Genomic DNA, 23890 nt, shown 5'->3' with positions numbered 1-23890 from the left:
CTCGCCAGCAACGACCCTCAAGCTCCACGCGTGTTAACGCGTCGAGCTTCACAATATGCAATAAGATGAACAGAACCTATTAAATGACTACTTGAGTGAGTCCTGAAAGCTCGCCCGTGTGGGAAATACGAACTACGCAAACAGCATTGGACTTGGTCAGAGTCTAGACTGACTGAATCACGACTGCGTATCAACACCAAGCTGCGAATCACCCACGTCTCACGATGCGGAACGTCAAAAGAAGGGATTTCGGTTACCTAAGCACTATCGGCCTCTACATTGCTGACAACCCGTCCAGGTAGGCCGTTGCGCGCACAAACCCGAATGACCAAACCCCTTTGGACCAGCGGCAGTATCAAACAGATTTCGCCAGAACCAATATCTCCTCAGCACACCTGTCTGGCAGTTCCATATTCACCCAATGCCCCGCGCCCTCAATGTGTACTGCCCCCCGCCATAAATTCGGCTCGACGCTTGTTCCATTCTCCATGGCCTCAAGGGAACCCGGAACTTGATATGTCCCCCAATCAGCACTGCCAGAGACATACTTTGTCGGCACAGCTATCTTTGCCCCTGCAAAAGGGAGAAGGTCCTCCGCCTGCTTGGGGTCGATGATGGCCCTGTACCATTGTAAAGCGCCATCAAACTTTGTCCGGCCAAACTCCTCCGAGTATACGCGAAGGTCTGCATCAGTAAGCCAAGGTGTGTCTGGAAGCTTCTCGAGAACATCCGGTGACTCTTTTGCCATGTCCAAGTCGACGTTTCCGCGCATCGACAAGTCTGCTCTCATAACGTAGTAATGCGGCATAACAGCCAGCTCTTCTGGCGTCCATGACTTCAGAGGGTGCGGCTTGTTCCCAGCCCAGTCCGCAGACTTTAGATGGAAATAGCCCCTAAGGAAGTCATGAAGAGGCTGGCCCGTTGGATTCGTCCACTCGTCAGCCGCACCGGGCGACGCGTTGTAGTACTTGTAGTGCTTTCTCGGAGGATCCAATTTCCCGAGAGATGCCTGAATATCCGGGTCCCCTTCAGCCTTATCATCGTTGGCGGAAGGACCCGGAATGCCCTTGAACGGGTGCGCCATGAGAACAAGCGACTTGACCAAGTCCTTGCGTATTATCGACGTGAGCGATGCCGGCACGGCCCCGAGATCGTGACCGACAATCGTGTGGATAGAATCGTAGCGTAAGCCCTCGAGAAGCGACACCACGTCGTGAACTGAGAAGACAGGGCGAATGGTCTCCTCTTCGATCGGGCTGAGGTCGGAATTGTGGGTTCTTCCGAAGCCTCTCATGTCCGGAGCTACGGCGTGATAGCCCGCGTTCGCGAGCAGCGGCAAGATGTACCGCCAGTCGTACGACAGATTAGGGAAACCATGAAGTAGGAGCATTAGGGGGGCTTGGGATTCCGATGAATTGCTCCGAGGAACTGATTCGAGAATATGCACTTTGAGGCCCTTTGGAGACGTGTCGACGAACCGAGACGTGACGCCCTCTGGGAGGTTCCAGGGCGGAAGTTTGGCAGGATCCATCCTGGTCAACGAGTCCGTATCGTCAAGTCTGAAGCAACGATGAGTCTGACGAAGTATCCTGGCGAATGTGAACTAAACACCGTAGAAATATCTTCACGAAAGGAGGGGGATGTTGCTTATGGAGGGGTGAATGGTCGTTGGCATGATTACGTCATGAACCTCGGCATTTCATAGCCACGAATGAGGAGGCTTGAAGTCAACCTCATGCGCGATGATCTGTTTTCTACATCAAAATATTTACTTGAAACTGAGCGCAGAGACAATTAATCTCAAAGGAGTCGACTCGCCACAAATGCTTTATTCCTGATCTCCAGGCTTTGCCTAAGTGCCTCGGTCTTACCATCTACCACACCAAGCTCTTTTGTCCTTCCACAATGAATTTGTAAAATCTTGTCTCCTTTCCAACACCCTCGGCCCCCAAAGCATGGGCGAACAACCCAAAGATCGGTCCCGTCATCTCTCTTGCGACCAGATCTGCTACACGTGCCGACCCCGCTTGCTTCCAATCCTTGTCGTCGTCCTCCCGGTAAAAGAACGTGTACTCCTTCGCCGACGTCTCAATCCGGAAGCTCAGTGAAGTTGCTCCCGAGCCAACAGCCAGGGAGACGCTCTGCTTCTTGTCTTCCGATGTGGTTGTGACATCAAATACTAGCCGCGACGACCCAAAATCATAGGCGAGAGAAGCATGACGCAGCGCGTCTTTGTACAGAGCCAGGCCTGCAACGACGGGGTCTCCCGACTTCGTCGCCGAAAGGTCCAATGTGACCGAGGCACTCGCGTCCATTTCCTTTTGCCGCTTTCCAATGAATGTAGCTGTGCCGGATGGCGATGAGATGCTGGAACCGCTGGCCCGGAGGCGAAATACTCTTCCCTCACCCTCTCCGCTGAACTCGTACTTGTCGAAATCAGGATCCCAGATGTAGACCAGATCAACGTCCCTCGGCGACGGCGGGAGATCTTTCCTCGCTCCAATCGATTCCTTCACCTCGCGCTGGAAGTCCATCCTCGGCTGCTGCACACTTGGCCACCCTCCCTCCGGCCACTCCACCGCCGTCAAAAACGTCTCCCTCCCCAAAGGCGGCGCCCCATCCTCATGCCTCACCCCCAACACAGCAGCCCACCACTTCCCCTCCCCATCCCGAAAGAGCTCTCCGTGTCCTACATTCTGCACATACTCCGCCTTCCCATCCGCAGTCATGATCGGATTCCCCTCCCACGACTCAAACGGGCCCCAAATACTCTTCGAGCGCCCGATACTCAACATGTGATGCTCAAACGTCCCGCCCTCAGCCACCAGCAGATAGTACCACTCCCCGCGCTTATAAAAATGCGGGCCCTCGGTATCGTACCTCGCAAACCCGCCCCAGATCTCCTTGACCTCGGAAAGGGCCTCGCCCGTCTTGATGTCGATCTCAAATTGCTTGATCGTGCAGCTCGGCTGCTTGAGGCGATCGATCATCCAGCACCCCTGCACGTACGCCCTCCCGTCGTCGTCGAAGAACAGACTGGGGTCGATGCCGTGAAAGGGAAAGTAGATCGGGTCAGACCACTCGCCAGCCCAGATGTCGGCGGTGCTGACGTAGAAGTTCTCCAGGCAAAATTCCCCGCCGCGGCGGGTTGCGTTGGTGCAGATGATGTAGAACCTGCCCTCATGGTGTCGAATTGAGGGGGCGAATAGGCCTGCGGATGATACCATGATGTTGCCCGTGTCGAGGGGCATCACGGCTGTCTCGGCGCGCTCGAGGCTGAGCTGCTTTTTGCGGTTGATCGCGTTGCCTTTGAATTCCTTATTAGTCACGGCCCTGGGAGACATCCTGAGATACTGAGAATGGCACAAACCGATGTGTTTCCATTCTTGCAAATCCGTCGACGCATATATCGGGATCCCGGGGAAGACGTGAAAGGACGAGGTGGCAAGATAAAACACCCCGTCGACGAAGACCACGGACGGATCGGGCGCGAAGCCGGGGACGATGGGGTTGCGGAATGTCTTCGTCTCTGCCATCGCGGGATATGTCTTCCGGCTGCGAAGCTTGCTAAATCAGGTCATTGCCTCAACCATCTTGCCTCTGCCGCCCGTCGGCACCTCAACCTTATACCGCGAGTGCAACCACCCCGCGCGTCATGTAGTGGGGATACACCGAGATGGGGGGTTGCGGGCCCAATTCTCCGCGGAGGATTATGCACGCAGACAGCCCACCTCCGATGTTGGAGCAGAACCCACTTGGCGCGGAGAAAGACAAGTCCAGGCTTCCTGAAGAGTACCTGGCCATAACTAGCGGTCATTGCTCAGCTCGTCCGAGACTCTGGAATTGAGTCGCGCGAGGACGTCCAGAAGCGTACTAAACAGGGACTTGGCGCGGGCGGAGATTGCGTCGTTGGTCACGCTGTGGATTATTTCGAGGAGGGCCACGCCGACTTGGCGGAGTTTCTCGACCTGGTAGAGTGTCAGCGGAAGTGAAGGTTCAATTATCGTTAAGAAGGACTTACGCATGGTTCGCCATTAGCTTGCAGCGCTTCAAATGGCAATCCGGCGACAATCTCTACCAGGTCACTCGCAATCTCCACTTTCCGGAGGGACAACATCGTCGGATCGTTGATAAGCCCGAGGATCTCGGCAAACCCACGATCGGCGAACCGGCATAGAAGCACAAGGCGCAATGCATGTAGCGTCACAAAGAGGTTTGCCCTCTGCGTGGCAAAAGATCGACTTCGAAATCGCACGGTGGCTTCGTTCGATGTCGTATCTGGACTGGAATAAGGGTCTCTTATCCAAGGTGGACAGTTATGCAGGATGCTCGTGAAGTCGAAGTATGACTGCATGATGCTGCTTCTCAGAGTCGTGGTATCTGGGGAGGTTGTGGCGGCGGAGCTGCTTCTGTTTTGGAGCCGAGTCAGGAGGTTCAGGTCGATGAGCATTTCTGACGCTGTGTACCAGAGGCGGAAACAGAGATAAAAGCCTACGCGTAGTTGGTCTTCGAAGGCGACGTTACTTGAATTATGCGCCGAGTCCATTAGTCCGCATGCCATGTTCTCGTCGAAGATCGTCGTGATGGGCGTATCCAGACACATCTGATGCAGAGAAATAGGCACCTTCTGCAGGATAGAGGCAGACTTGTCACCAATGTAAAGGTGCCAGAACGCATTCCTCCTCAGCTGGGCCTCGGGCCACTCGAGTCCTGCAAAGCTCGTCTCATCATACAGACGCATCTCCTGGACAAGACGCAGAGCTTCGCCCATAACATGCCACGAAACCCTTGTCTTTCCCAGCGCGTGAAGCGCATTCGAGTGGAAGTACCGGATAATCACCGAACTGCTTTCTGGATGCTCGACGTCATAGTCCTGATACAACCGAAGAGCCTCGCGTGACGTCCTGAGAAAAGGCCATGCCAACGCGCTGCCTGGCGCGAAGAAGTCACTCGGCAAACTGGACGTTACAAACGCGCACATGCCTGTCAACAGTGCAAAGGCACGGATGGTCGATACGTCCGAAGTGGAGGGCCCGGCAACCAAGCTGCTGGGAATCGCCGTTTCGCCCCGGAGAATTGGGACGACGATGGGGACGGCTTGACGCACTATTGGCTCGCAGATCACCGGACCTGTGGGAAACTCCCATTGCATGTAGAGGTCGATGCAGGTGGAGAGAACGTGCTCCAACGGCGCATATGGCAGCGCCTTTCCGAGCGCTGAGAGAAGCTCGTCTTGCGCCTCGCGGAAGGGGCTGATTCTGATCTCGGTTGTAACGCTGGGTGTACTCAAGCAGATAACTTCTGCACCGGCGTCGTTGTCAGGTGAACTGTCGATAATTTCTGGCGAGGCGCCCTCGGCCATTGTCTGCTGAACAGCATTGCTAGTTCGGGCTCGGCGCTCATTCGCGTCTTTGTGTATTTTGAACGGAGGGCCTCTTTTCTTTGCTGGGACAGTGTACTCGCATGCTAGAGAAGACATGGAGCAATTCGAGCACCGAGGCTCCTTCCCATCGCACTATGCCAATCAGCAACGCATAGAAAAACAACAACCTAGTCTAGCAACTCACCTTGACCTTACGCCGTCTGCACCCATCGCACGCTCGTTTTGTCATCTGCAGTAATCTGGATTTCGGGTTGTAGTGTATTGTCAATTCAATTCTCCGAATCGCCGAGCAAGTGTGCTGAAGGAAGTATTTTAAGGGGCAGCTGACTCGGACAGAAACGACGGGATATCGACAATCCTCCGCGGAGAAATAGTGTCGGCCAATGACGTGAGTCAATTCGGTGGGTTTGCGGGGATCGCAGCATGCGATGTGGGGGCTTTCAGAGTCTGCCCATGGGGAAACATGTGGTTCGATGGCTTAAGAAGTTGGGGAGCATTGTGTACAGACTAAATCTGGACCGCGTAAATTATAAGTATGTTGCGGAGGGCCTTCATTCTATTGCATGATGGAGCAACCAGAAGTTGCTTGCCTTACTCTCACTGTTCCATGTGTTACACATCAGCAGTAGCGCGACAGGATCAACCACAATGTCAACCACGACGGAGAAGCCGACCTCCGGCTTTGCAGAGCTCTCCAAAAACAAGAGAGTTCTATCATGGTGTAAGTCCGACCCTTGATCATGCCGGTATTTGTTTCCTACGGCCTAAGTCACTCATGTCTCCATAAACAGGCCTCCTCATCTTCATCTTGCCAATCAACTTCGGCTACGAGCTCGCCTTGGTCGGAAACATCCTCGCGATTCCCTCCTTCTTGAACAAATTTGGAGTTACGACAGCCACCGGTGCGAAAGAAATCAGCACCCATGATCAGCAGATCCTCAACGCTTCAACCACAATCGGCGTCTTCGTAGCAGCGTACACAACCGGTTTTATCTCCGACATCATCGGCCGCCGTCTTGTCGTACTCCTTGGATGCGGTCTCTGCATCGCCGGGATTATGGTACAAGGCTTCTCGAACTCTATCATGATGCTCTTTGGTGGAAAGCTCATCAGCACCGTCGGCTACGGGCTGGGCCACACCCTCGGACCGGTCTACGTCGCAGAGATCGCCCCAGACTCTCTCAGAGGCGTGTGTCTCATGATCTCATCCTGATCAACACCATGATTGTTCTCGGACAATGGTCTTGCGCTTTGGTCGGATACGGTGGTTCTTTCATCGAAAGTGACTGGGGATGGAGGCTGCCTGTTTTCACTCAGTTGGTGCCACCCGTTTTGGTCCTCGTCCTGGGAGGCCTTTTGCTGCCAGAGTCACCCACCTGGCTCCTGATGAAGGGAAGAAGGGAAGAAGCCGCCAAGGCATTGCGTAAGTTTAACGGTCCGAAGCACAATGTCGAGGAAACGCTGGCCATCATGGAGACTACACTCGAGAAGGAGAAGGAGCTCAACGACAGAGGTGCATCCTATCTCGAGTGCTTCAAGGGTCCTAATCTTCGCCGAACCACCATCGTGGTCGTCGTCTATCTCGCGCAACAACTCGCTGGCAGTAACTTTGTGGCATCTTACCTTCCGTAAGTTCCTTCCTTCCTTTCTTTGACACCCAGTACTGATTGGCAAACACAGTTACTTCTTCACAATTGCCGGTGTAGGCAACCCAATCGGCATCGCCCAAGTCTGCTACAGCATCCAGCTCCTCGGAAACATCTGCTCCTGGTTTCTCGTGGAACGCACCGGCCGACGTCCTCTTATCGTCTGGGGCATCATCTCGATGTCAGCGCTGTTGCTCCTGATCGGAGGTTTAAGCGTGATTGAGAACAACCAGCAGGCGCTTGCTGCAGTCGTGGCTTTTATGGCTCTTTGGGGTTTCCTCGTAAGTCTCCTCCTACTTTAGCCAAAAATTGACGCTCAACATCTCATTCTCTTCTCAGTATCAACTATCTATCGGCGCGGTTGCTTTTGCTGTGGGGGGCGAAACACCATCACCCCGCCTGCGTCAAAAGACCTACTCAATCACGATCATGAGCAACACCTCGGCAGGCTGTCTTGTTACCCAGCTTATCCCGTTTCTGATAAATCCGAGCAACGCAAACCTGGGTGGAAAGGTAGCATTCGTTTTCTTTGCCCCGTCTTTGATCTGCTCCGTCTACCTGTTTTTCTGCTTCCCTGAGATGAAGGGCCGCAGCTACCTTGAGCTGGAAGACATGTTCCAGAAGGGCGTACCAGCGAGGCAGTTCAAGGATTATAAGTGTGAAGTGGAGACGGTGGAGGGCAAGGATGGAGAGAAGGTCGCGGTTGTGCTCAAGGATTGATATCCGATATACTCTAGAATGGTGTGGCGACCCTCAAAGCCGAGTTAAGTGTACGGCACTTATTCCAATCGGAATCGTCTCGTCTTTGCGCGCAAATTGAACTGAAGTGGTTCGTTAAGGCTCGCACAATACTTCTTAGCGGAGGCCGATAGTCAGCTGCGCACGCAATTTGCCGACCGGGGCACCCGGGAACCCACCGGAATGGCGACATCGGCGCCGACGGCCGCAACGGTGAACCCCCGGAAAGGATTCTACGTGGAATGGGGAGACTTTTCATAAAAGCTCACACCCTATTTGATGTCAAGATGCGTTCACTCTTCCGCGACATGGGGTTGCTCCCGTTGGGGAAACGGGGAGTCTTCCGACCCACCTGACGTGCTCGTGTTCCATGAAGACGCAATTCTAACACCCGTGGCGCAATCAACCAACAAACCATTGGGTCAGATAAGCGCGCATGATTGTGCGCTGACCTCTTCAGCGACTTTAAGAGGTGTTGATTGAACTGTGAATCAACTTTCAGCCAGTTTCCCTGGCATTTCAAACTTTCACTCTCTCATGAGCAGGTGTAAGTGGCGTAAAGCAAAACAACATCGCTCAATAAGGACCAAAGTCGATCATCATGGCTGGGAAGATTCGCCGGGTGGCTGTGATTGGCGCCGGACCGAGCGGTGCCATCGCAACCGACGCCTTGGTCAAGGAACAAGCTTTTGACACCGTCCGAGTTTTTGATCGGCGGGCCGTTCCGGGCGGCACATGGTAACTCAAATCCACGAACGAACTTCAAGCCCAGGATGGGAAGTCTAACTCACACAACATAGGATCTACACCCCTCATCTACCAGCAGCAATCCCATCCCTGCGCAAGCTCCTCGATGGAAACGCTGACGCCCCCGTCGCCATCCCAACGCAGCTTCCAGCGCAGACCGAAAAGTCAGAAGCCGTCAACAGTCACCAAATCCGCTTCTCAGACACAGCCCAGCATGAGCATCTGCATACAAACATCACACCCGAGATCATGAGCTTCACCACGGAGCCTTTCCCCGAGACGTTGACTGATCGCATCCGAGAGAAGTACGGCGATGATGCTCCGTTTCGGGGTCGCGGTCAAATCAGGGACTGGGTTGAAGACATCTTTGTGCGAAATGGTCACGAGAAGCTGCTCGAACTCAGTACCACAGTCGAACTTGCGGAGAAGAAGGGCGATGAGTGGGTTCTCACCCTGCGGAAAGAGCTTCCAGGAAAGGATCAATGGTGGCAAGAGAGATTTGATGCCATTGTAGTTGCAACTGGCCATTACAACATTCCTTGGATACCCGACATCAAGGGAATCGCCGAGTACGATGAGAGATTCCCGGGAAGGATTGTGCACAGCAAGCACTTCAGAGGCTCTGATAAATACAAGGGCAAGGTACACCACTCACCCACTCTACTGCCCCGCTGGGAGTTGTTTAGCTCACAAGATGCCAGAAAGTGATTGTTGTTGGAGGATCCGTTTCCTCACACGAGCTTCTCCACGAAGTCCTTCCGGTCGCGCAGCACCCGGTCTACGCTTCTCTTCGAGGCGATCCAATTCCGCACTTCGGCTGGGAACCTTTCACGCATCCTCACATTTCGATTCAAAAGCAAATCGTTCACTTCTGCTCCAAGACAGGGACCATCACGTTCGAAGATGGCACCAAAGCAGAGGATGTCGATCATGTAATCTTTGGCACTGGCTACACATTCAGCTTCCCATTTCTGCCTAAAGTGCAGGAGAGAGTGGTGCAAGCTGACCGCCGCTTGCCGGGTGTTTACTACCACACGTGGGATATTGAGGACCCGACGCTCGCTTTCCTCGGCATGGTAAGTGGCGTTCTTTACTCCCGCATGACCGGGTTGCTAACGTCAAACAGTGTGGTGGAGGCTTTACGTTCAGACTTTTCGAATGGCAAGCTGTCGCTGTCGCTCGACTTCTTGCTGGTAGAGGAAATCCGTTGCCATCGAAGGAAGAGCAGAAAGAATGGGAACGAAAGCGCGTTGCCGAGCTCGGAGGCGGCAAGGCATACTACACCATCGCGCCGGACTACAAGACAGTCTTCGAGTACTTCAGATCAGTTGCAGGCGATCCTGAACCAGGCACAACTGGCCGTGTGTTGCCGCCGTTTGACGACAATCTGTTAGATATTTGGGCTACGATGGGAACGGCTAAGACCAAGTCTTGGCAAGACTCTCGAAAGAAGGCGGAAGATGAGCTTGAGGGCCAGAAAATCAGGGCCCGGCTCTGACAGTGGCCCAAGAGAAGCTAGGGTTGGGTGCGCAAAATATAGGGATAGATTGGATTAAACGATGATGAATAAGCCGATTCTGCCATTGAGATAGCCGTGGTGGCTGACGTTTCTAATCATCGTGAAGCTAGAGTAGATTCTGCCTTGTTTTGCCTTGAACTTTGCCACTTTTGAAGCATTGGTCGTTGTAAATACTTGATTCTTTGGACTTCAGAGACTTCCTTCATCCTCCCTGTCAGTTCCCGTGCCCGCTTTTGTCTTGGAAATGGTCCTTATCAAACTTTTCGCAAGACCACCCAAGCTCGTTACAGCCCTCTTCCAAAACCCATTTATCGATTCAACTGTTGATTTGGCGACGTCTACAACGACACCTGGGGACTCTTGCTCCCACTTTTGCAGGCAGTCGCGGCATAGCCCTGCGCCGCCTGGTAACTTCTCGTCTTTGCCTGTTGATCGATACTAACAATCGAAGCCAGACTTAACGCACCTTTCGCAGCGAATCACAGTCGGAGTATTGCGTATCCGATGACCACAGTCGTACGTATAGAAAATGTCTTGGCACATGATATGACGAAACCGATATAGGGAGATGTCACGCAGATATCTGTATGCGGTGCTGTGATCAGTAAAAGACAGATTGGTGATGCATGCGCCGAGCGGAGGTATGCTGCTTTATCTAGAATAAGGTAGCCCAGATTACACACATTATGTCGGGGGGGACTCTGCTTATGTAGGGTACCGAAAGAAGAATCTGCTGTTTAGCTTTAACATGCCAGTCTTGGTTCTATCCTGCGTTGGTTTTGTCCCTCAAAGGCTGCATAGAGCTCCAGTTGAAATATGCTCAGTGCAGGTGAAGCACAATGGCTCGAACAGACCGAGAAGCTAGCTAAGTCAAAAAGAGTTGTCGCACTTGAAAACATGTCTTGTTTTACTGAAAGCATGAAAGGTTGAGCAAATTCGTCGGTGAAACCAGCAGGTTTTAGCTTTGCGGTACGTTGGGGAAGCTGGCAACGAAGGAAGGATCTAGTCTACCCGCACTTTATCATGCGAGATCAACTGTTTAGAATGGGTGATGATGGTCACTTTTATACTTCTCAGAATCTTATGCTGACTCATGAATTTTACTTCGATTCATTGGCTTTGCTTCCAAAGTGAATTTCCCGTCAAAGTGTGAATGCTGAAAACTAGAATTGCTACGTGATGTTGACATGTCCGTTACTATCATTTGCCCTTCCATGATCCCTCAATGACTTCCTCTGCCGTCTTGGTGACGATGTCCGGAAACTTGGGCTTGATATTGGTTTCCTTCGGTACGAGAAACTGCTCAGTCCCCGCATAATAGTGTAAAATTGCGAACAGCTTTTCCGACTCCTCTTCGCCCAGGCCTATGTCCGGGAAGTCTGAAATGAACGAGATTTTGCCCGACTTCAATTTCTCAAGGTCATCATAAGCGACACGAAATTTCGCCCCTAGTTGTTAATCAGTATTGCTAGGCGTTCAGACGGTTCTTAGAAGCGGACATACCTCGTGCTTTCTCGGAAATCTCAAGGATCTCGGATATCGACCGCGTCTCCGCGATAATGCTGCTGATTTTATCCCACTTGTCCAGGTCCATCAGGCGAGCGATGAACTTGGCCATGTCCTGCGAGGCGATGAAGTTGACCTTTGCAGAGCCGTCTCCGGGAATGACAGCCCACTTCTTCTCCACATTCACCATGTTGACCCAAGGGTGCATGTACGTCTTCCAGTGCGGCATGCCGAAGTAGTCCAAGAAGAACCCGTTGACTACCCGAGTATACTCCAGATTGGTGCGATCCAGCTCATCAATTGCCTCAAAGACGAACTTGGCAAGAGGGCTGTCCTCAATATGCCTGTTGAGTCTTAGCTTCATGCACGTATTACCATCCAGATGCTTGGCCACGTACTCTCGCTTGTGCAGCATGTCATAAGCACTGACTACGAAGCGCTTGGTCGTGCTTGATCTGTCGGCGGCTTTAACCAGCTGAACCTGGGATACGCTGATCTCTGCTGTGACTACACCCATAGCGCTAATGACTGTGTCGATTTTGTTGGTCTCCAAAATCTTGGCGGTTCCCTCAATGTCCGGGTAATTGACCGCGAGGTATTCGACTCCATCTTGGGGCGGACGAGTCTGTGAGAAATGTTGGCGTGTGTGCTCACGACACAGTCAAATGCGCTTCTTTTGCTCATCGCTCTTGAAAGCACAAACACTTTGTGTCCGCCGTGTTGAACCAGACCGTCGACGATGGTTCGCCCAACTGGTCCTGTGCCACCAGCAACTGCAATGATAGTCATGATGGGTGTTGGTTTCGTGTGCGTCAATTCGTGAAACGAACTCGGGATATCATCAATTGAAAGATCGGCACTCGAAGAAGTTGGCTGCATATATAGGAATTTGCCATAACGCAGGCGCTGCGACCCCGCGATTCATATTCCGTTGATGCTTAGTGGGCACTTCTGCTGCTACTGAATCGGTGTGTGACCTTGAGTTGGTACTACTGCCCGATGTGGAATAGGTACCTAGTAGGTAGAGGTAAGACCCAAACCATAGAATAGGGTAGAAAAGAAAAGTAAGATCCAAACATTCAATCGACACAGAGACAGTACTTGCGCAGCCGATTAATTTTGCTTCTACGTCAGGTTCTCGCAGTATTTATAATCAAAAGGTTCAGTATATTTCCACTTTTGGAGAAATTAAGCAGCCCACCTTGGTGTGGCTCAACACGCTGCGGACACTAACTGTAACCGTTAACCGTCATCCCGCTACAACCCAACTCTAGTCCATTTAAACCCCTCTCAACCTCGCACAAAGCAGAGGGAAAAAACGGCGAATGAGAATAAACCGAAGTCACAGTGCATCGAATCGAATCAGTAGTCTTGATGTGTACGGGCTTTGCTCGGGGCTCCGAACCGCGGAATATTTTAGCTTCAACGCATGTGTCACCACCTCAGTTGGCGGAGACTCCGCGAAAGTGGGGTACAATAATTTGACCCGAAAAGGAAAAAGAACCAGCCGGACATTTGGAATCCCGATCATCCTCTCTGCCGCGCTCATGATGAATGCCGTCTCTCAATTAGTATTTCAAAACATCGGGCATCGAGAACATAGCGGTGAAGTCTCAAGACACGGACAATCGACATCAGGCCCCAGATTATCATTTACGACTGAAATGGTGATCACATGTCGTGGCCGTGACTTTAGTTACTTCTTTGCATCGAAAGACTCTCTTTTTTTTTTTTTTAACCGAATCGTCATTTCAGAAAACCAGCTTCAAGTGGTTTCAACATGACATCGGAGATCGCCTTGCAAGAGTCAACTACATCGCAATCAACCTCCATCCGCGATGAATCCGGAAAAGGTGTCGAAGATGCCAAAATGAAGAACGAAGCGGTGCCGGCCTCTAGGGAAGACACGAACCCAAGCCTGCCACAAGAAGATCTTGAGGAACCGCTTACATATCCTGAAGGAGGATTGCAGGGCTGGTGCGTGGTTCTGGGTTCTTTCTGCGCCATGGTGTCTGTATTCGGATTGCCCAATACTGCAGCCGTGTTTGAATCCTATTTCTCCGAGAACCAATTGAGTGAATACAACCCTTCTCAGTTAGGGTGGATATTCTCGATATATCTCTTTGTTTTGTTCCTGTTTGGAATTCTAGCCGGGCCAGCCTTTGACAGGTACGGCCATCGAGGGTTGGTTGCGGCAGGGAGTCTGGTAATGATTGCCAGTCTAGAGATTCTTAGCTTCTGCACAGGTAAGAGCATTCTAATCACTACTCAATGATCACTGACTGATTCCCGTTAGAATATTACCAGATCATCCTGACTTTCTCCATCATGGCCGGTCTTGGTGCATCCCTTCTCAATACTCCGTCGTTGGCCATCATTGGGCACTGGTTTAATACCAGGAGAGGCCTTGCGATGGGTCTCGCAGCAACCGGTGGTTCATTCGGGGGCGTCGTATTCCCCTTTGTATTGCAAGCTGCTCTGCCGAGATTCGGTTTCGCATGGAGCATGCGCTTACTTGGCCTGATTTACCTCATCTTCGCAGTACCAACAAATCTTTTGATGAGAACACGTCTTCCACCAAGCGAAAAGTTCGATTCCATCTGGCCGGATATACGGCTTTTCAGAGAACCAAAGTTCGCCTTTTGCTGTGGAGGTGTTTTCTTCATGGAGTACGGGGTTCTGATTCCGCTCACGTATATCATCTCTTTTTCCATGAGTAAAGGGCGCGATGCAAGCTCAAACTATTTACTGCCCATTTTGATCAACGTAGGTAGTATCATTGGGAGAGCATTACCTGGGTTCGTTGCCGATCAAATTGGACGTTTCAACACCATCGTCCTCACCGTCGGTCTGTGCACGATATCCGTCTTCGCTATCTGGCTACCGGCGGGTAGCTCATGGCCAGCGTTGCTTGTCTTCACCTTCATATTCGGTTTCGCTAGTGGAGGCAACGTGAGCCTCATTCCGGCTTGCATCGGACAGCTCTGCGATTCTCGAGATTACGGGCGGTTCCTATCTACAGCGATGCTGTCCGCCAGCTTCGGAACCCTTCTTGGCATTCCACTTGGTGGGTTGCTGCTGGGAATCAAAAACCAAGAGACGGCATGGACAGCTTTGATCTTGTTTTCCGGGTTTTCATATGTTGTATCCCTCGCCTGTTACATTGCAGCCAGAGTGCTAGCAGTTGGTTGGAAACTTAATGCAGTGTACTAGCATTCATGTAGAAACAATACATACCGCAACCTTGTTCATAGCCTCCATCTCATCCTAGGCTCCTGCCCCGTCACTGATCTACAGAAGGTACATACTTCTCATGGACATGTTTTAGAATGTCCTCACTCCGTGAAAACCTTACCAGCGCGGATAACTTCCAGCACGGCGTTGCTATGATCCCACAGCTTCTGCCTTAGCGCGTCCTTGTCCACCGAAGCATATTTCTTCACAGCATAACAGCTCTCACCATTCCAAGTCAACATATACGAGCCACTTCCAGGTTGTCCATCGGTTCCAGCAATGGCAGAACTGCTGACCTCGCCAATGCTGTCAAGACGTTGCGGCGGGTAGTAAGATGGCGATGCCAACGACACCATCCGAGCCCCTGACTCTTCCAGGTCCACGTCCACGCCGAGAAATGGCAGGACCTTAGTGAATAGGATGCGTATCCACCAGGGATTGGTTGGGTTACCCATGCCCTCGTGGACAACGAGCCCGGGATAGATATGGGTAAAGCGTAGCTTGCCCTGGTGCCTCTTTGCCAACTCCTCGAAAACGAGAGTGTGCATGTAGCAAGCGTGTGATCGCGCTTGCGAATAGTTGTAGTGAGACAGGTCGCGCAGTGAAAGGTCATCGGGGTAGAGCTTGCCTTCCATGCCTGCGGCGTAGATAGATACAACGGCGGCTGGAAGCGACGACCTTAGGACCAGAGGCATGAGCGACGTGATGAATGCGATGCGGCTGTAGTAGAAGCGGGCCATGGTCCCGTCTAGACCCTCCTTAGTGTCTGAGAGTGAAAACACGCAATGAAGGTCAGCCTAACTAAATCGTATCATAAACGGCGGTATTCGTGGTGGATCGTACCTTGTCTTGGCAGAAATATGGTCCCTCCATGAGATAGCAAGAGGAAGTCGATCCGCGCAGTCTCGCCTATAGCTGAAGCATTGCGCTCTTCACAGGAGATGATCTCCGCGCAGGCCTTGTCTACTTGTTCAACGAGTGATAAATCCTCGACTTTTATGTAGTGATATTCGCCTGCCTCGTAAATGACGCGACACTCTTTTATAATCTTCTCTGCGGCATCAGCGTTACGGCCAACGAGGTAGGCTCTCAGACCCTGCCCATTGTGTTTCGCGACGGCGGTGGCTAGCGCCTTCAGGCTAAGAGGTCCGATGCCTCCAGTACCGCCTGTGAAGACGGCGACGAGCTTCTGGCTTTGTACCAACTCGCGATTGATGGCGTGGACGGTATCCAAATGGACCATGGCGGCAGATGAGGTAGGTCTTAGTTTTACAGGTGAGGTGAGACGCGTATCGAGAGGATGTGGCTGGATCTGCCTCAGAGGTAACGCCCAAGGGAAGCCCCCTCATCCTCTATAAGTAGTACAATTGCAGCGGCAGGTCACTGTTGTAAATGCTTAGAAGAGCGTGCCTCAGTCAAAAGCCACTGATCAATGCGATGGAATGCAAGAGTAAGCCCTAGCCATTTCAAGAGGCGGAACACGGCTGGTTAGGGACTTTTGGTATCAGGACCAATCGCAAAGACTCTGAAATACGACGGGAGGTTAGCGTCATTTCCCTCGGGCTGGAATTCGACCCTCCGATTCGACGGAAGTCGCCTCTCACGTGGCTTGTAAATCGTTCGGACGCAACATGGGTAACATGCATAAAACCCGAACCCGAGTTTTAGCGCGATGCTACCAAGACGGTCTTTCCCTCTATGACGCTGATGATCCATCTGCGATATTCCACTTCACACATTTCAGCCTCATCGAACATAAGCTAAGAGAGCTCGCATCGCTATGGTCATCGCATGCAAGTCGCCTTGGACATTGCACGTTACATTTTCCCTCGACACCCATTTGCATGAACTGGCTTCCAATCCCTGTCAGTCCCTACCAGAACAAACGTCACATCATGATCGAAGACACGTTTTCGGTTCCATCTGAATGCGTAGAGCCGGGTCCCTGCCGGGGGACAGCCACAGTGCCAGATCCCACCGAACAAAGAGCCGATATGAATCTTCCTCCGAAGCGCTCGCATAAGAAGTCTCGCCTCGGCTGTACCAACTGCAAGCTACGCAAGGTCAAATGCGATGAGACCCGCCCAGCCTGTCGCTCCTGTAGGATACGTCGGACAAAATGCGAATACGCACCCGTGGCTTCGAGGAAGTCTCCAGCATCTTCGCCTTCTCAAGATTACCCGGCAACGTCAATTGCCTTGTCCGAACGTATCGCAATGAAACCGAGGATAGTCCATGAACCTTTGATCTGTCTTCCAACCACCGATGCTGTGGATATGAGACTGCTGTGGTTCTACACCTCCTCCACATGCAAGTCTCTGTCTTATGTGGACGATACGCAGCGTCCGATAAACGACATGCTACAGACAGTTCTAGTTGAGCATGCCTTTGAGGCGCCCTTCCTGATGAACTCGATCCTTGAGCTCGCGAGCCTTCATATGCAGAGCCTGGGACAGGCAACGGAGCCGACCCGTGCTCTAGTGTATCAGGCCAGGTCCGTTGAAGGGTATCGCAAGGCCATCGAGGATGCGAAGCCAAGCACGTATGGGGCTCTTTTGGCCAACTCCGTACTGCGACCTATTCTTTCGACGCACTCGTTTGAAGAAGTATCGTCCAATCATCTCCACATCCTGGACTGGATGCTTCTATGGCGAGGTGTGGAATCCATCATCAACATCACCAGCGCATCATCTATCAAGACGACTGGAATGGCACCCTTATTTTCACGACCGCCCATGGATCTAACTGCATCTACCGCCGCAATTCCTAAGGACTTACTCCTCATGATATCATTTGTAGAACGGGACGATCCTGACTTCGCCGAACTCCAAGCATATCAGAACGGCCTAAGGGCATTGGGTTGTCTGTTCGACAGCCTGGGCCGGGGTATTGACTCTGTCATGCTTCTGCGCATCATCACCTGGGGCACCGGAGCGGTAAATGGTATCGTTGACCTGGCGAGGGCTAGGAGACCGAGGGCTCTCGTGATAATTGCACACTATGCCTGTTTTCTGAAACTACTGCAGGGCGTATGGTGGCTAGCAGGCTTCGGTCAACAGTCCCTAAAGGCCATCTGCCATGAGCTTGGTCCTGAGTGGCACTCGTTTCTGCGTATTCCGTTGTCAGCAATGCAAGTAGATGATCACTCAGATCTATCTTCTTTATTGCTAGGCGCTGTACATCGATAGAGGCGTTGGGGGTTCTGATAAGCAAAAGCCAGACATAAAGGTGGCCATTTAATGGGTATACTCAGCCTAATTCTTCTTAGAGGGCCTGCGTCGTGTGTGGATTTCAGACAGGGCCTGGGCCAAGATCATCGAGAATCATTTTCCAAATCACTCATTGTAAACATTTTGACCTTCAGTCTAAGCTGATCAGTTCAATTGACCTCGTGGATGATTATACAGAACCAGTGGCTCACGTGAGATGCACAACCACTGCCTTGACCTCGAAAAGGTGGCGTTCTCGGGTTCGGGTCCTTAGCTCCTTCGATCGGCTCTCGGGGCCAAAAGGGCGGCGCCCCACCAAACGCAAACCCGAACCCGATGAATGAGTGCATCGACAAGTCTGAGGAGCCCTTGGATAATGATGAGTCCTACTCGTTCAATTTGAAATCCATTGGTGTTATGATGTGTATAAAAAGGCAGTCCCTTCGCTGATCTGTCAATCCGATCATCCAGTCTGCAGTCAATCCAGCTTACTATTTATTGACGCCTGTACACAACTGATTTGTTGCAACAACATATTCCTACTCTCATTGAATCCACAACAAAAACATGGATCATCTGCGAACTACAGCTATCATTGTCGGCGGTGGCCCAGTTGGCCTTACTGCAGCATTGGCTCTAACACGGGCAAGCATTGACTTCATCCTCCTGGAGCGACGAAAGGAAGTTGTGGTTGAAGAGGGGTCCGATATGACCATATTGCCAATGACTATGCGCGCTATCGATCAGATGAATCTTTCCGAGCCGTTGTCGAAGATTTGGAATCCAGTCTCAGGGATTTCACGAATTGATCATAATGGTCGAGGTATTGGTGAATTCCGCGTATTTCAATACCTACGAGAAAGGTATGTTGCAATGAAGCACAGGTTCTGCAGAACATAGCTTACTGATGACACACATATTTGCAGCACTGGATATTACCCTTATGTTCTGAGCCGGAAGAACTTGCTCAACACGCTGTACCAAGCCTTGCCGAAGAATGCTCAGAGTCGGATTTTCACCAGCAAAACCATCACTGGCATCCAAAACTCGCCAGACAGCGTCACAGTCTCTTGCACTGATGGCACCAAATATTCCGGAAGTTTCATCATCGGAGCCGATGGTGCTTACAGCGCGGTTCGAACAGAAATGCGAAAATTGGCACTCGATTCCGGCATTCTCAACGTCAATGAAGTGAACCCGTTCACCACAACCTACCAAGCGCTGTGGATCCGCTTTCCGACCGACAGACTGCCAAGCTGCAAGCCAGGCTCAGCAACCGAGACTCACGGGTCTGGAATCGCGACTCAGCTCTTCGTGGGGGAAAAGACAGCAACAGCCGGCATTTACAGGAAACTGCCCAGACCCACGCGCACATCGACGCGCTACAACGAGAAGGATGAAGCAGCTCTCGTGGAGGAGTATGGGCATTTGCCACTTCTGGAGAGAACCGGAGGCGATACTCCCGTCTGTCTGAAAGACGCGTACGAAGCGCGCCTGGGTTCCGGATTAGTTGACCTAGAAGAGGGTGTTCTCCAACACTGGAGCTGGAACGGGCGGATCGTCCTCGTCGGAGACGCAGCCCACAAGTTCACGCCCAGTACGGGATCCGGTGTCAACTTTGGGATGATAGACACTGTCGTCTTGGTGAATCATCTTCACACTCTTTTGAAGGCCCATAGCGAAGGAGGAAGCCCATGGGATACTAGATCGCTCTCTCAAGCTTTCGCAAGGTACCAGCAGGAACGTTATGAGGATGTGAAAGCCGGCTGTCAGCAGTCAAGTGGCGCCACAGCCATGGCTACATGGGCAAATGTGGGCTTGATGCTTCTTGATCAATATTTACTGCCGACTCGCTTCATGCAATGGTTTCTCGGAATGCGGATTGCGATGCAGGCTAGAAGCAAGGAGGCTGTGGGATTCAGATTTTGAGGAGAATTTCTCATACGTCTTGTCAATGTGTTTGGAATTTATTTTAGAACAGTCACAATCAATTCATAGCCTGCACATTACTTTAGTGTCATTCCGCTGTGTTGGATACCTTTTTTGGAACTCGCCATGTGCTCTCTTTCAATAGTAGAGACACCTGTTCTTCGGCTTCATTCACACCTTTAAAAATGTATCGCAATGATTCAGCTAACGGTCAGTAAACAAAGCAGGCCATCGACAGCTCATGTTCTGCGCCTTTCTATCCTTGTGTATTTGTCTCGATACCCACTCGGTGTTTGCTCGGGTTACTGCAGCCACCCTCATCAACCTGAATGCAAACGGGACCAGCTTGGAAAGAATGGTCAAATCAAAATTTCAACTGTTGGACTTTCCTTTTTTTTTTTTTTCCTTGTGGAAACTTCGATCGCCATTTGCGACAGGCCAAAGGCTTCCAAACATTGTCGTGTAAATTTCGCCCATGCGTCCATGCCGGATGCCTTTCCTCGACACGACTGCTTCGCATCTGCTCCCATATCGGTTGATCGCTTGCAAGTATACTCATCATCCAAATATCCATCCAATTCGGAGTTAACAACGCGCAGATTAATTCCGAATGATGCCACCTCAAATCAGTCGTGAGACTGCTGCTCGGCAGCCCCCTCCCGAAAACTCCTACCTTGCCTATAAACGCGACACAAGACATCTCCTCTACTGGGTGATCAATACTTCCAACTCCATTGTCAAGAGATACCCGACTTCTCAGGATGAGGTGCCCTTGTCGGTCAGGGTCGACGTCAATACCTCTGGCCAAACGACGGTCGCGGAACTTGTCGCGATGGGCCAACTGATCGCTCGACACATGCGCAAAGTACCACAAGGCATCGTGCACCTACTTCGGTCCGTCATCTCAGCTCGATCTCTGCATTATGAACAATTTCAGATGTTTGCCAGTGCCTATCCAGATGCCGACCTCGTGAAGAGCAACTCTTCCCACAAGCACTTCATCGATGCTCTCACCGATATCCTCAAGGAATTCGGTGGCACCATTCAGCCAGACACCGAAGCAACCGAAAGCTTCGACGTATGCCAACAGGATGTCGAAGAGATGCTTTTTTCCAATCGGTTCTCTGTTTTGAGCATCAACAGAGTCGACGGCGACATGGAGTCTGACGAAGATTCGGCCGACGAGTCACGCCCGCCAGCTCATCAGCAGGCCGCAAAGAAGATTCGCAAGGGCAAGAAGAAGCAATCAAAGAAGTCGAACCGCAAAGGTGGTCCTCGGACGGCTTCGGACTCGGGTCTGGAGAACGTCCCTATGGAGAGCTACCGACTTCTAGAGGGCGATGACTGTCTTCTGTACATCATGGCAGTATTTTCACTTCGACACCAGTGGTTACATCTGAGACGCCAGATCAGAGAGGCTTGGAATGAAGTCGCTTACGAAGACTTGAACAGCGCCGTTGCTGTCGGACTGTCCAAGATCGCAGTTGTCCTTGTGCAAAAGACGGCTTTGGAGATCTTCGTCGAGTTTCCAGGCAGAGATTCATTCGAAACGATTATCGACTGCGTCAATCGCAATGTCATCGGCGGAAGAGACCTCAATCTAATCTATTGCGATGAAGGATCAGTTGATGCTCAAGAGTTGAACATGAGCTACGCCTACCGAGACCTTGTGTCTTTCATCGAAGACTTCCGCAAGGCGGGTCGAACAGGAAAGCCAACGAAAGCGTTGCAAGTCCAGCTTTATTGGAACCCAGAATTCGATATCCTGAGCGCCACCGACGAGGAGAGAATCTGTTGGCGTCGTGCTTACACCATCAACTGGCTCTATGATCTTGTCAATGTCTACTCTGCACCGTACTTTGAGCATGGCATAGCGCACCGCGACCGCAAAAAGGGTAAACTCGAAAATGTGGACTGGAAAGTGAAGGGCCCTTGGGAAGATCATCGATGTCTGTTCGGTTTGGACGACTTTGCCGCCGTCATAACCTCTCTTGCCATGCAAAAGCCCGGAGCAGAAGTCGCCAGAAAAGTCTTGCCGCACCATGTTTTCCAACTGCAGTGCATCTTGGACTCCATGACCGAGTCCAAGGGATGGTCCTTTGAAGGGGTCGGGGAGACACACTCTCTTACGGCGGCCGCCGAGAATTTCAGCCCAAATCGGGACCTCCAAATGTTCCTTTTTGCTACCCCCGACAGTAACCGGTATGGATATTTTAAGTGTCTCCGTCTGATAGTCGATTATCTCCTCTGCGATACCTACGAACACGGTTGGGATAACCGTCATTACCTCAAGACCCATACGTTGTCTAACCTTGAAAAGGACCTACGCAAGCATCTTGGTAGGTCTCCGCTTGCGGATACTCAGTCAGCAAGCCCAGGATCCCGGTTCGCAGCCACCAATGCCAACGGCCTCTGGGAATACTCGCCCTATCTGTGCGGAGAGGGCCTCGCCGAAGCTCTCCAACTTGCATACCTGGCTAGTATGTGGATTTGGGATAATGTCGGCGAGTTGACTATGATGGTTCATTTGTACAACATGCTGGTGCAGAAGGGTTACATGGCCGTCCGGATTCCGCTATACGAGGTATTCCTCGACCATTTCAAGGATGCTGTGTTTGCCAAAGGCATTGTACCCACGTCTAGGTTCTCAGAGAGTCTCTTGAACCGAATGGGAAGGCATAACGTGGAACTTTGCCGGATCAAGCGCACGGAAAAGATCATACCCCCGAAAGACTGCAATGTCTACAGAGTCGATCGGTGGTTTCACGAAAAGAACAATTTCTACAAACGGAAGTCGCTGCTACTACTTCTTGCTGACGCAGACTGGAATCCGAGTCGCATCCCCGATACCGAAATTGCCCTTGGTTCACATCTTGCGTACTACCGATTGCAGAAGGCCAGAAAGGTTATCGACCCCGAAACTGGCAATACACAACTTGAGGGGACCGTGCTTGTGCAAAGGCATGTAGAGGGAGGTTTCGACAAAGGCGAGCTACTTGTACGCATGTCAAAGATTCAACACACTCTTGACGTTATCCACGCCGCGATCGAGAGCAAGAGTAATGCGTGGTTCATAACACCCAGGGAACACTCGGAACTTACCGGTTTGCTGGGCCCAGCCAAAGAAGATCTTATCAACGACATCTGCGGCTCTTTCCCTCTTTCCGGAATGGACTTCATGCAAATGGGCATTTTCATTGGCACGACAATATGTCACTTCGAAAAGGTTTTGGAACAGCATGGCAACAAGTTGTTCAAGGAAGCCTACCTGCCGGGTGCACCGTGGGCCTTCATGAAGAAAGCAAAGCTGCTGAACCTAGCCCTTCAAGGAAATGACGAAGAGTGCTTAAAGGCAATGGCAGGTCAGATGCAGATGAAGTTTTTACTCGATCACAGTCTGGTGTACTGGGAGAATGTGGAGCATCCGCGTGAGAGATTGGTCAGAAAAGTTCTCAAGACGTACAACATGGAGACGATGGAAGAATTTCTGAACTATTTCAAACAGGAGTTTCTAGACAAACTTCTTTAAAGAAGAATGATTACCGCAGGTACTAGACGTTGACCGAATTTGGGGCCACGTTATTGAACTGGCGGAATCGGGGCGTGCTGGTCACAACGTTGCAGGGTGTTATTTTATATCACGGATATTGCGCCCTCTAGTAAATTAAGAGGCATAACGCATCCAGCGCCAACTTAACTGAGACAAAAAGAAAAAAAGAAAAACAAATTCCAACCCCTCACATAGTGACGTATGCGCGGCTCCAATTATTTCCGACAGGGGTCGGCACTGAAAAATATTTCACCTAGCCTGCTTTGCATCGACGTGTCCCTCCATGCGGGCCCAGCAAATCAATCTTGTAAAGGAATTCTCCCTAAACGGTTTACTCGATGGCATCGTCCTGTCAACTCACACGACAGATCAGTTTATCATCTTGGTCCGGTGACTCTAACTGATCTGACTGAAGGTGTTGGCCGCGGC

General features: G+C 51.5%; 10 protein-coding genes across 10 annotated transcripts; 5 read left to right on the top strand and 5 right to left on the bottom strand.

Annotated features, from left to right (window-relative positions):
* Positions 1-355: 355 nt before the first annotated feature.
* ephB (Epoxide hydrolase B) lies at positions 356-1531 on the bottom strand (the record flags this gene model as incomplete). Its single annotated transcript, XM_036637958.1, has 1 exon — positions 356-1531. One exon carries the CDS (start codon positions 1529-1531, stop codon positions 356-358), a length of 1176 nt encoding a protein of 391 aa, XP_036496610.1.
* Positions 1532-1874: 343 nt separating this feature from the next.
* Positions 1875-3536, bottom strand: CGCS363_v006108 (Non-reducing end alpha-L-arabinofuranosidase BoGH43A; the record flags this gene model as incomplete). Its single annotated transcript, XM_036637957.1, has 2 exons — positions 1875-3307; positions 3371-3536. The coding sequence occupies 2 exons, from the start codon at positions 3534-3536 to the stop codon at positions 1875-1877; spliced, it is 1599 nt and encodes a 532-aa protein (XP_036496716.1).
* Positions 3537-3806: 270 nt separating this feature from the next.
* On the bottom strand, positions 3807-5362 carry CGCS363_v006107 (uncharacterized protein; the record flags this gene model as incomplete). Its single annotated transcript, XM_036637956.1, has 2 exons — positions 3807-3968; positions 4022-5362. 2 exons carry the CDS (start codon positions 5360-5362, stop codon positions 3807-3809), a joined length of 1503 nt encoding a protein of 500 aa, XP_036496617.1.
* A 669-nt stretch (positions 5363-6031) lies between these two features.
* On the top strand, positions 6032-7749 carry CGCS363_v006106 (General alpha-glucoside permease; the record flags this gene model as incomplete). Its single annotated transcript, XM_036637955.1, has 5 exons — positions 6032-6104; positions 6175-6572; positions 6701-7011; positions 7064-7310; positions 7369-7749. The coding sequence occupies 5 exons, from the start codon at positions 6032-6034 to the stop codon at positions 7747-7749; spliced, it is 1410 nt and encodes a 469-aa protein (XP_036496618.1).
* Positions 7750-8368: 619 nt separating this feature from the next.
* On the top strand, positions 8369-10012 carry fmo1-7 (Thiol-specific monooxygenase; the record flags this gene model as incomplete). The annotated part of the gene is made up of 4 exons (XM_036637954.1): positions 8369-8505; positions 8568-9156; positions 9216-9590; positions 9641-10012. 4 exons carry the CDS (start codon positions 8369-8371, stop codon positions 10010-10012), a joined length of 1473 nt encoding a protein of 490 aa, XP_036496615.1.
* A 1221-nt stretch (positions 10013-11233) lies between these two features.
* Positions 11234-12328, bottom strand: BOA1-6 (Oxidoreductase BOA1; the record flags this gene model as incomplete). Its single annotated transcript, XM_036637953.1, has 4 exons — positions 11234-11481; positions 11537-11883; positions 11938-12164; positions 12239-12328. 4 exons carry the CDS (start codon positions 12326-12328, stop codon positions 11234-11236), a joined length of 912 nt encoding a protein of 303 aa, XP_036496616.1.
* A 991-nt stretch (positions 12329-13319) lies between these two features.
* MCH5-3 (Riboflavin transporter MCH5) lies at positions 13320-14313 on the top strand (the record flags this gene model as incomplete). Its single annotated transcript, XM_036637952.1, has 3 exons — positions 13320-13785; positions 13836-14232; positions 14310-14313. The coding sequence occupies 3 exons, from the start codon at positions 13320-13322 to the stop codon at positions 14311-14313; spliced, it is 867 nt and encodes a 288-aa protein (XP_036496613.1).
* A 561-nt stretch (positions 14314-14874) lies between these two features.
* SAT2 (Short-chain dehydrogenase/reductase SAT2) lies at positions 14875-16016 on the bottom strand (the record flags this gene model as incomplete). Its single annotated transcript, XM_036637951.1, has 2 exons — positions 14875-15539; positions 15617-16016. 2 exons carry the CDS (start codon positions 16014-16016, stop codon positions 14875-14877), a joined length of 1065 nt encoding a protein of 354 aa, XP_036496614.1.
* A 1033-nt stretch (positions 16017-17049) lies between these two features.
* Positions 17050-17961, top strand: CGCS363_v006101 (uncharacterized protein; the record flags this gene model as incomplete). Its single annotated transcript, XM_036637950.1, has 1 exon — positions 17050-17961. One exon carries the CDS (start codon positions 17050-17052, stop codon positions 17959-17961), a length of 912 nt encoding a protein of 303 aa, XP_036496611.1.
* Positions 17962-20524: 2563 nt separating this feature from the next.
* On the top strand, positions 20525-23440 carry CGCS363_v006100 (uncharacterized protein; the record flags this gene model as incomplete). Its single annotated transcript, XM_036637949.1, has 1 exon — positions 20525-23440. The coding sequence occupies one exon, from the start codon at positions 20525-20527 to the stop codon at positions 23438-23440; it is 2916 nt and encodes a 971-aa protein (XP_036496612.1).
* Between the last annotated feature and the right edge of the window lie 450 nt (positions 23441-23890).

The sequence above is a fragment of the Colletotrichum siamense genome, assembly GCF_013390195.1.
Source record: "Colletotrichum siamense strain Cg363 chromosome Unknown KSG_Cg363_contig04, whole genome shotgun sequence".
Classification (NCBI taxonomy): Eukaryota; Fungi; Ascomycota; class Sordariomycetes; order Glomerellales; family Glomerellaceae; genus Colletotrichum; species Colletotrichum siamense.
This window is presented reverse-complemented; position numbering and strand designations above follow the sequence as displayed.